This window comes from Alosa alosa, chromosome 24, assembly GCF_017589495.1.
Source record: "Alosa alosa isolate M-15738 ecotype Scorff River chromosome 24, AALO_Geno_1.1, whole genome shotgun sequence".
Classification (NCBI taxonomy): domain Eukaryota; kingdom Metazoa; phylum Chordata; class Actinopteri; order Clupeiformes; family Clupeidae; genus Alosa; species Alosa alosa.
Genome location: NC_063212.1, coordinates 24,289,322 through 24,301,246, shown reverse-complemented (window position 1 = coordinate 24,301,246; position 11,925 = coordinate 24,289,322). Strand labels below are relative to the sequence as shown.

Sequence of the window (11,925 nt, the reverse complement as noted above, 5' to 3'; positions counted from 1 at the left end):
AAGTCTTGACACCATCGTTTATGAACAAGATAGTCAAATGGCTTTGTCATGTTTTCATTATGACAGTTCTCTCAGTGTTTTCCAATGCAAAAAAAGGTCAGAACTCAGTGACACTACCTGGACATGCTCAAGACAGCACTATACAGTACTTGTACAGCCATTTGAAAACTTTTAAAAGTTACACATTGCTGTAGTTAGGTGAGTAAGTGAGGACAAGACACTGAATACGTACATTTTTACTGTATGCTCTTTGCAATTCTACAGCATTGTGACAGAATTTGATAACTAGTTCAACAATTTTGTATGTAATGACTCAAGCAATGAAATGAAGACTATTCGTTTTATTAGGAATGACTATTCAGCATCCATAAGTATAGTTCATTTTGACTGACATGACATAAGCAAATGATAATGTTAAAAAACAGCAGAGAATTGTATGAAAGCAACTGATACATGTCCAAAAGTATTTGCAATTTGTTCAGAGGAAGGAGAATTTGCTACTATGATGTGCACAAATGACTAAATGTTGTGGAGGTTGAACTAATAGTTATGAGAATTTTCATTCTGATCTGCAAAAAGCACCAAAGCGACTGAGAAAAACTGTAATGAGAGCTTTCTCCACCGTGGTCTGACATGGTATGGAATATTCCAAGTCTGGCACCAGACACTGGATGGGTGATGAGAAAGGCAGCAGGGTCCAGATCAGGTTCAGGGGCGGAATGAGGCTGTCCGCGTGTGGGAGTGAGATCGGGGGCGACATCACGCTCATAGTCTGCATGGCACCGTTTCCACTATTAGCCCTCTGTTATATTACACTCATGCAACACCCCCAATTCAACACTATTTATAGGCCAATCGCCACCTCCTGGGGTAAAAGCGTACCCCCCCCCCACACACACACACACATATCCAACACACACACACACCATCTTGATTTATGGTCATCTCATGTTGTGTCACTGGTCCAATTTGACCTTGAAGCCTTTTTGGCCCAATTTGACCTTGAAGCCTTGAAGCAGGTGACAATGCGATGACAATGCAATCCGTCTCACTGCTGCTCATCTGAACACGAGAGAGAAAATGAAGACGTTGACACACACACACATACGCACACACACAAGGCTTGTGACAGAATACAACTTTTATTTAGTAGAACCAGAGTTTGCTCATGTGCTGTACACAGACTTTAAACAGATCAGAAACCTCCTTCAGTGCTGTTTAGTGATGCATAACCAGTGTTTCCCACAGAATTGAATTTTATTTGTGGTGCTAGGTTTGCAGAATTAACTTGAATGCAACAGTTTTTAACAAATTAGCACAGCGTGGTTATGATGCTAACCAGATTTAAGCACAATTTAGTACAACCTGGAAAAATCATTGTGTGGTGGTCAATGTTGATATTGTGGTGGACCGCCACAAATAAGTCAATGTATGGGAAACACTGCATAACATAACATAACATAACGTTACTGCTGCTTCTTGGCTGTCTCGGCAACAAAGCGCGACCACGTACAAGAACGCCGACCAGCAATGCCGTTAGTATTGTACATCTAAAATCAGACACCTGGCACAAACAAGCAGTTCATATCAGCCGTCTGATTCTGTCTGTGTGTGGGGACTGGACAGGCCCTCTGGACTAGATCTCAGGGTCAGATGTGTGTTGGGAATATAACAAGATTAATGCTGGGGATTCATTCAGTGGCAAAGAGAATTGTTTTTTTTTTTTTTGTGTTTTTTTTTGGTATTTAAGAAGATAGTGTTTTAATGGAGACATTTTAATGGAGACGTTAAAACACATGCACAAGAAAGATACGGACAAACAATTACGGCTCAAATGGATGTAATACAAAAGGCAAAGCTGTTTTACACACACACACACACACACACACACACACCATCGGAACCACTAGGGCAACAGCCCTCTCTAACGGCACAGATCTGTGTAGAAACAACACAAACACAACAGAAAAAACAACAAAATATAACACAATTAGCGATCTTTGTCTGCTAAATTCACATCCGAATGTTGCACATGAGCTTGAATATCCTTAAATGTGTTTATTTCTTCATTTATATTATTTGGTCCAGTAGTCAAGGCCACAGAGAAACTGGAGTGAGGATTTAACAGCAGTGAAGGATACAAGTTAAACAAAATAAAAAAAGTCCAACAGATTGGAGACTCAAGAGAGCCCAAACCATATGAATCAAAACCTAAAAAATGAAACTGAATGGCAGTTTATTAAAAACGTGGACAGGTGATCAAATACCGGCCACCGTTTATTCAGTGTAAGACCTATATCAATATAAATCTAACCAATCAACAAGTGTATTTTTTAAAAGAAAAGTTTGTTGTTAATTTATATGTTTTGTGATATAAAAATATGGAAAGTTCACTCAAGCGTTTGAGCTATTTTGAAGCTATTACACCGTAGTGAGTCAGAATATTCACGACCTTGTACTCTGGCTTAACTTACAGGAAATACCCCACGTCATATTGGATTTATAATTGAACCCACTTCAGCGTTTCTTTGCTATAACTACTGAGCTGACTCCGTTGCCAGGGAAGAGAGGATGATGCCCAGTGGTGGTTAGGGAGGAGATGACCAGTGTGTCTCTTGCGTTCCGTCTGCTGCCCATCTTATCTGGCTGCCACTGTGGAACGAAAGATGATCTTCATTAATTAAGCAGCGATGAGAATTTCCAACACCTTAAATTACTTTCAGAGTCAACTTTCCTTTAAATAAGAATCATGTGAGTGTGTTATGATTAGCAGCTTCTGGGAATACAGCGATGACGTAAAGATGTCACCATGCAAGATCCACTGTCAGCGGGTCACCTTTGCTGCTTTTTTTCTGTAGGTGCAGGCCAGTTAACACCAGAGGGCGCTGTTGTCAACTACAAGAAGAGCTGGACACAACGCTAAACTTTCCCACAGAGATTTCTATCTGCCCTTTATTTTACTCTGGCGAATTCTCTCTCTGGTCTGTTTGAAAAAGTCTTATAAAAACAAAAAGTTGTATAAAGTGTTTCTAAAGTGTTGCTAAACAAATCCTCAACGCTCTCTATTCCGTCTGCTCTACCCTCCCCCTCATCTCTCTATTTCTGATGACAGATTCCAACTTGTCGTCTCGTAAACATCCACGTCCGCTAGCCGGGTGATGTCAAACATCTCGGGCATTGTCTGTGGCGGAATTCAAGACTCAAACGGCGTTCTTTTAGATTTGTTTACGGCGAGGTCAGCACGCTGAGTCCCCCGATTGTCAGTGGCCTGGACAGGACTGGTCGGAGGACAGAGGCACAATGTGTTGTTGACCGCAGTGGAGGCAACAATAAATGGCCTGCGTGACCTGAACATGAAATCAAAAGCCTTCCTGATGCTGCGACACACGAATCACAGAACACACAACGCACGCCTCCCGCCACACACTCACACACACCAGCCAAACACACACACACTCCGATTACACTAACCAGAGGAAGGTGTGTGTGTGTGTGTGTGTGTGTGTGTGTGTGTGTGCAGTCATAAGGACGGTATTTCATTTTTAGGTCACCCACAAGACATTGTATGGTGTGTGAGCAGATACTGTATACCCTATGTCTGAATATCAGATATAAGCCTATGTCTGAATGTGTGCATGTGTACATTTTGCACATATATGTATGCATATGTGCTGGTATGGTTGCATATGCCCATGCAGTTTGGTGATCACACTCACACACACACACACACACACAGACAGAGTTTTTCTGGCCACTCTGACATTTACTCAGGACCCCCAGTGCCCCCCAAAGACACACAATGGCCCCCATGTTGAAAATAGGCCCAGTGTTTGTGTGAGGAAGTCCCTATCCGTCATCACCGTCAGGCTCTCTCGCTGGGCGGAGATCTCCAATCACAGGAAACACCTTCCCCGCCCCGCCACTGCCTCCGCAATTACACACACACACACACATGCACACACACACAGACGCACACACACACATATGCATACACACACACACACACATATGCACACACACACAGACGCACACACACACATATGCATACACACACACACGCACGCACACACACACACACACACACATATGCACACACACACCAAACACGCACGCACACACACACATGCATACACACACACACGCACGCACACACACACACACACACGCACGCACGCACGCACGCAGACACAGACACACACACACACTGAGAGATTAACAAGATCTCGCTTCCACAACCTTGGCAATTACACACTGACAGAGACACACACAGTCACACACCCACACCCACACACACCGGGGGGGTTAGTGAGAGATTAACAAGACACTGCTTCCACTGCATTTGACATTACAAACACACACACACACACACATATTACACACACATACACATACACACACACATATTACATACACACACACACAGCCATTACACACAGACACACACACACACACACACAGCCATTACACACAGACACACACACACACACACACACACACACACACACGCGCGTGCACACACAGGACAGCACCATAGGGCCCCAGAGGATAGCACCATATCACCCCAGAGGATAGCACCATATCACCCCAGAGGATAGCACCATATCACCCCAGAGGATAGCACCATAGCACCCCAGAGGATAGCACCATAGGGCCCCAGAGGATAGCACCATATCACCCCAGAAGATGGCACCATATCACCCCAGAAGATGGCACCATGGGGCCCTAGGATGGCACCAGGGGTTTCAAACAAGACTTTAGCAACTGCTCCGATAAGAGTGTCCCAAATGTAAGCCTGTTTGTTAAAAGTCTGAGACATACTATTTCTGTCTGTTTGAGACATACTATTTTCCTCTCCACCAGATGTCTTCACCCCCAGGAGCATGACGCCATCTTTGTTGCTGTCAGATCTTTGGAAGGAGGCACTGGAGAATTGGAAACATACAACATCAGATATGGGCAATCATATGGCTGTACGTTTGTGTGTGTGTGTGCGTATATATATATATACATATATATAGAGAGAGAGAGAGAGAGAGAGAGAGAGAAAGAGAGAGAGAGAGAGAGAGAGAGAGAGAGAGAGAGAGCAGTGGATAGTTAAGGAGAGAGAGAGAGAGAGAGAGAGAGAGAGAGAGAGAAAGAGAGAGAGAGAGAGAGAAAGAGAGAGAGAGAGAGAGAGAGAGAGAGAGAGAGAGAGAGGAATGACTGAAGGTATGAATTAAAAATGAAAAGAAAAAGACAGAAGAGAAACTCACTTTTCGGTCCCGTTCTCAGTCGGCTCTGTGACAGCAAAATAAACAAATCGTTAATAATAAGTGGAACAGGTAACTGGAATAAGTAGCTTCAGGATATCAATTACACACACACATACACACACGCACACATACAAACACACTCACACACACACACACAAACACACACACACACACACACACACACACACACACACATTCATGCAGACACACTCACCTGCATGGTCCTGCACCTTCATGCATTTGAACTTGAGGACAAAGAGCACCCCAGCCACCAACACTCCCAGAACAGGCAACAAGATCCACAGGATCCTGCGGTCTGCACACAAACAAACGGCTCCTGTTATTAACGGAGATTCTACAAGCTCACATCAGTACAGTCGATAAAACGTCCACGCTTGTAATTTCAACAAGTAGGCCTAGGATCCAGGAATAAATATATCAACAATAGCAATAAATGGTCAGTTCAGAGCTTGTTATCTGGCAGAAAAAAAAAAAAAACAATATTCTAGCTTTTGTAACTCTGTGAATTATTCTGATTTTGTCCTACGGAACTACAGGGTCTCAGCCTTTTAAAGAGGTCAAGCATTTGATTATAGCCAAAACTAGGTGGGAACAGTGGTCTCTGAAGTAGGCACAGTACAATGTCAGAGAGAAAAGCCTAGAAATGGCCCATTCTTAAAAGTGTCAGGTAATCCAGTGGTCTTCAGAAATGGCCCAATCCAGATCATGTTAATACCACAGAAACAGCGGGAACAGGATGTTGAGAACAGACAGAATGTTGTCAACTTACAAGAGCAAATGGCGTACCTAATTAACCGTTCTCCCGCAAGAGACATCTTAATTGAATAAGGCCATATCACTACCTGTCCCCCCCCCCATCCAATTTGACCCCAATTTGGGGTTAAGATGGAGTGAAATGGGGTAAAGATGGAGGTAGAGTCTTACCTGTCTCCTGCTGCTTTGTTTCCCCATCTGCATCTGTGGAGACAGGATCAAAAATGTACAATTAGGAATAACACAGCATGGTCCATTCATGATGTGTGTGTCTCTGTGTGTGTGTGTGTGTGTGTGTGTGTGTGTGTGTGTGTGTGTGTGTGTGTGTGTGTGTGTGTGTGTGTGTGTGTGTGTGTGTGTGTGTCTGTGCGCGTGCATCCCTGTGTCTGCATATGTGGGAGCACTAGTGTATGAGTACAGTATGTTGAAAATGGTAATAAAAAATCAATGAGAATGCAGAAATGAGTGAATGACAGCAAGACCTGAATGAAGACCTTATATAATATATAAATCTCACCCATGTGAATGCATGTTAATGTTATGTTATGTACGGTTGTGCTCTCATCTATGTTTGGTCACCTACTTTGGCCACTCTGTAGATCATTCTCCCCTTGTCCCGACGGAGACTGGCCCTTAGTGTCATTCGTCTTATTTGTTGTCTTGCTGTCCGTTCCTGACCCTGAGGAGATTAATAAATATTAAAATGTCCATCTCTGGCACTGTGAGGGTTTGCTTCAGCTTGATCAACAGGTTGAAACAAACAATCTGATCCATGGCATTCTTGACTTCATTAAAATAGATGTGGATTCTTTACCTGGCGTACTGGATCCATGATCGTTTATGCTTGAGCCATTGACTGTATCCTTTCCTGACACACACAGACACCACACAGAGTGAGTGAGAGAGAGACACACACACACAGACACAGAGAGAGAAAGAGAGGCACACACACACACACACTGTAAGTATGCGGGATGCAGCAGTTGGAGCAAGCACGCAATGAACCAAAACTTTTTTCTGCTCTTCACTTTGTAATTAAAGTCCTTGGATCCTATCTTATGGCTGGTGAATGACCCTTGGGCCCCATCTTATGGTCACCCTTGGGCCCCATCTTATGGCCACCCTTGGGCCCTATCTGCTTACTGGCTAGATCATACTAGACCAGACCTTAGCATTGAGTTCCCCACGAAAGCAAACTTTGGTGAAATCCTGCAGTTCCTTCTTCAGAGATACTTGACATTCTCTCTCTCACACACACACACACACACACACACACACATACACACACACACAAACTCATTTGTTGTCTTGCTGTCCGTTCCTGACCATGAGGAGATTAATACATATTAAAATGTCCATCTCTAACGCTGTGAGAGTTTGCTACAGCTTGGTCAACAGGTTGAAAGTAAAGCCAAGCAAGCAATCTTAGGGGTGGATGTGGAGTATTTACCTTGAGTAGGGGCTGCCTGACCCCCCAGGCCTGCGCTCGTGCCATTCCCTGTATCATCTGCTGAGACACACACACACACACACACACACACACACACACACACACACACACACACAAAAAGCAAACTGTTTTCTGCTCTTGCCTTGTGATTACAGGCCTCAGGTTTCAGACCTGAAAGCTTACGGCTGGACACCCACTGCACTAGCATCTGCTGCTATAGAAACATACAGTATGTGCAATCATTATTGGCACCCCTACAAAATCAGTTTAGGCCTACTTCTTTTTTGCAACAAAGTTTATTTTCAATTTATGTTCAACTTCAGTTGATACGAGTGTCTATGAAGATACATAGAATTGTGTCCAACTACGAGGGTATATGTTTTTTCACCTCTTTTTATTGAACGCTACCAGGGGTGCCAATAAATGTTGAATGTGTCGTAATATATTTTCATTCAAGGCACTGCGATTTCTAACCCGTAACACTTATACCACAATAATTATGTGGAATTGCATGCATTCCAGTTGCTTCCAGTAGCAGCAACTGGAATCCATGCATTTCCATGGAATTATTTTTGCAATCTGAAAAGTTCTCAATGTCTCGTTTTAAAATGTCAGGGCCCTCGGAAGTCTACCTATGAAGTGTGGAGCTACTTTGAGCCTTGTAAAGGGTATAAAACAGTGATTTATTTGCATGGCTAGGCCGATGCCTGAGGCACCCCCATCGAAAACCTGTTGGTAGCATCGGCTAACTAGCGCAAGATTTCGGAGTGCAGGGGACAAGCCGAGATGAGCTATGAGACAAAAGTTCACACTCGGTATCATGTTTCAACACACTTTAGGTCAATATCACTTCTCCTTTAAAGTATATAATGTGTTAGTTTTGGCACATCTCCTTTAATTTACATAATGTGTTAGTTTTGCCACCTCTCCTTTAATGTATATAATGTGTTGGTTTTGCCACCTCACCTTTAATGTATATAATATGTTAGTTTTGGCACATCTCCTTTAATGTACATACTGTGTTAGTTTTGCCACAACTCCTTTAATGTACATAATGTGTTAGTTTTGCCACCTCTCCTTTAATGTACATAATGTGTTAGTTTTGCCACATCTCCTTTAATGTACATAATGTGTTAGTTTTGCCACCTCTCCTTTAATGTACATACTGTACTGTGTTAGTTTTGCCACAACTCCTTTAATGTACATAATGTGTTAGTTTTGCCACCTCTCCTTTAATGTACATACTGTACTGTGTTAGTTTTGCCACAACTCCTTTAATGTACATAATGTGTTAGTTTTGCCACCTCTCCTTTAATGTACATAATGTGTTAGTTTTGCCACCTCTCCTTTAATGTACATAATGTGTTAGTTTTGCCACCTCTCCTTTAATGTACATAATGTGTTAGTTTTGCCACAACTCCTTTAATGTACATAATGTGTTAGTTTTGCTGTGTTAATGTACATACTGTACTTGTTAGTTTTGCCACAACTCCTTTAATGTACATACTGTGTTAGTTTTGCCACCTCTCCTTTAATGTACATAATGTGTTGGTTTTGCCACCTCTCCTTTAATGTACATAATGTGTTGGTTTTGCCACCTCTCCTTTAATGTACATACTGTGTTAGTTTTGCCACCTCTCCTTTAATGTACATAATGTGTTAGTTTTGCCACCTCTCCTTTAATGTACATACTGTGTTGGTTGTGCCACCTCTCCTTTAATGTACATACTGTGTTGGTTGTGCCACCTCTCCTTTAATGTACATACTGTGTTGGTTGTGCCACCTCTCCTTTAATGTACATACTGTGTTGGTTGTGCCACCTCTCCTTTAATGTACATACTGTGTTGGTTGTGCCACCTCTCCTTTAATGTGCATACTGTGTTGGTTGTGCCACCTCTCCTTTAATGTACATACTGTGTTGGTTGTGCCACCTCTCCTTTAATGTATATAATGTGTTGGTTGTGCCACCTCTCCTTTAATGTACATACTGTGTTGGTTGTGCCACCTCTCCTTTAATGTGCATACTGTGTTGGTTGTGCCACTCACTTCGAGCAGATCCAGGCGCAGTGGGCTCAGTGCTTCGTTTTTCATTGTCTTTGTTGTCGTTGTTGTTGTCCCTTCCAAAGCTGATCCTGAAAAGATTGAGAAACATTAAGTGTCCTCATTTGCTTTATTATTTAAATATCAATTATTATTATAATAATTTGAATTATTTGGAGGTGCAAAGTCTTCAGTCTAACTCTTAATATCTAGATAAAAGCAATTTGCTTTACAATTTGCATTGCAGCTATTTTGACAGGATGCAACAAATATATTGACCCACAGCATCAACAGCTACTGTATACTGGGGTGTAATGATGCATCCAATCTTCATTAAAATAGATGTGGATTCTTTACCTGGCGTACTGGATCCATGATCGTTTATGCTTGAGCCATTGACTGTATCCTTTCCTGACACACACAGACACCACACAGAGTGAGTGAGAGAGAGACACACACACACAGACACAGAGAGAGAAAGAGAGGCACACACACACACACACACTGTAAGTATGCGGGATGCAGCAGTTGGAGCAAGCACACAATGAACCAAAACTTTTTTCTGCTCTTCACTTTGTAATTAAAGTCCTTGGATCCTATCTTATGGCTGGTGAATGACCCTTGGGCCCCATCTTATGGTCACCCTTGGGCCCCATCTTATGGCCACCCTTGGGCCCTATCTGCTTACTGGCTAGATCATACTAGACCAGACCTTAGCATTGAGTTCCCCACGAAAGCAAACTTTGGTGAAATCCTGCAGTTCCTTCTTCAGAGATACTTGACATTCTCTCTCTCACACACACACACACACACACACACACACATACACACACACACAAACTTTTGTTGTCTTGCTGTCCGTTCCTGACCATGAGGAGATTAATAAATATTAAAATGTCCATCTCTAACGCTGTGAGAGTTTGCTACAGCTTGGTCAACAGGTTGAAAGTAAAGCCAAGCAAGCAATCTTAGGGGTGGATGTGGAGTATTTACCTTGAGTAGGGGCTGCCTGACCCCCAGGCCTGGCTTCGTGCCATTCCCTGTATCATCTGCTGAGACACACACACACACACACACACACACACACACACACACACACACACACACACACAAAAAAAGCAAACTGTTTTCTGCTCTTGCCTTGTGATTACAGGCCTCAGGTTTCAGACCTGAAAGCTTACGGCTGGACACCCACTGCACTAGCATCTGCTGCTATAGAAACATACAGTATGTGCAATCATTATTGGCACCCCTACAAAATCAGTTTAGGCCTACTTCTTTTTTTGCAACAAAGTTTATTTTCAATTTATGTTCAACTTCAGTTGATAATGTAGTGTCTATGAAGATACATAGAATTGTGTCCAACTACTTAGGGTATATGTTTTTCACCTCTTTTTATTGAACGCTACCAGGGTGCCAATAAATGTTGAATGTGTCGTAATATATTTTCATTCAAGGCACTCGCGATTTCTAACCCGTAACACTTATACCACAATAATTATGTGGAATTGCATGCATTCCAGTTGCTTCCAGTAGCAGCAACTGGAATCCATGCATTTCCATGGAATTATTTTGCAATCTGAAAAGTTCTCAATGTCTCGCTTTAAAATGTCAGGGCCCTCGAAGTCTACCTATGAAGTGTGGAGCTACTTTGAGCCTTGTAAAGGGTATAAAACAGTGATTTATTTGCATGGCTAGGCCGATGCCTGAGGCACCCCCATCTAAAACCTGTTGGTAGCATCGGCTAACTAGCTTAAGATTTCGAGTGCAGGGGACAAGCCGAGATGAGCTATGAGACAAAAGTTCACACTGGTATCATGTTTCAAACACACTTTAGGTCAATATCACTTCTCCTTTTAAAGTATATAATGTGTTAGTTTTGGCACATCTCCTTTAATTTACATAATGTGTTAGTTTTGCCACCTCTCCTTTAATGTATATAATGTGTTGGTTTTGCCACCTCACCTTTAATGTATATAATGTGTTAGTTTTGGCACATCTCATTTAATGTATATAATGTGTTAGTTTTGCCACCTCTCCTTTAATGTATATAATGTGTTGGTTTTGCCACCTCACCTTTAATGTATATAATATGTTAGTTTTGCCACATCTCCTTTAATGTACATACTGTGTTAGTTTTGCCACAACTCCTTTAATGTACATAATGTGTTAGTTTTGCCACCTCTCCTTTAATGTACATAATTTGTTAGTTTTGCCACATCACCTTTAATGTACATAATGTGTTAGTTTTGCCACATCTCCTTTAATGTACATACTGTACTGTGTTAGTTTTGCCACAACTCCTTTAATGTACATAATGTGTTAGTTTTGCCACATCACCTTTAATGTACATAATGTGTTAGTTTTGCCACCTCTCCTTTAATGTATATAATGTGTTAGTTTTGCCAC

At 42.2% G+C, this 11,925-nt stretch overlaps 1 protein-coding gene across 6 annotated transcripts in view; it reads right to left on the bottom strand.

Moving 5' to 3' along the window:
* Window positions 1-1,123: 1,123 nt before the first annotated feature.
* LOC125289872 (hyphally-regulated protein-like) overlaps window positions 1,124-11,925 on the bottom strand; it is a 30,752-nt gene continuing 19,950 nt past the window's right edge. Inside the window, exons 3-13 of one of the 6 annotated variants that reach the window (XM_048236968.1) lie at window positions 10,510-10,565; window positions 9,874-9,927; window positions 9,502-9,608; window positions 7,477-7,536; window positions 6,841-6,894; window positions 6,610-6,705; window positions 6,198-6,230; window positions 5,467-5,568; window positions 5,253-5,277; window positions 4,819-4,922; window positions 1,124-2,652 (exon numbers count right to left, since the gene is read on the bottom strand). In XM_048236968.1, the coding sequence (XP_048092925.1) occupies window positions 2,639-2,652; window positions 4,819-4,922; window positions 5,253-5,277; window positions 5,467-5,568; window positions 6,198-6,230; window positions 6,610-6,705; window positions 6,841-6,894; window positions 7,477-7,536; window positions 9,502-9,608; window positions 9,874-9,927; window positions 10,510-10,565 (705 nt within the window). In that variant the 3' untranslated portion in view covers window positions 1,124-2,638. The remainder of the gene's footprint in view (window positions 2,653-4,818; window positions 4,923-5,252; window positions 5,278-5,466; window positions 5,569-6,197; window positions 6,231-6,609; window positions 6,706-6,840; window positions 6,895-7,476; window positions 7,537-9,501; window positions 9,609-9,873; window positions 9,928-10,509; window positions 10,566-11,925) is intronic. The other 5 variants (XM_048236969.1, XM_048236971.1, XM_048236972.1 and 2 more) reach the window with 5 other exon arrangements.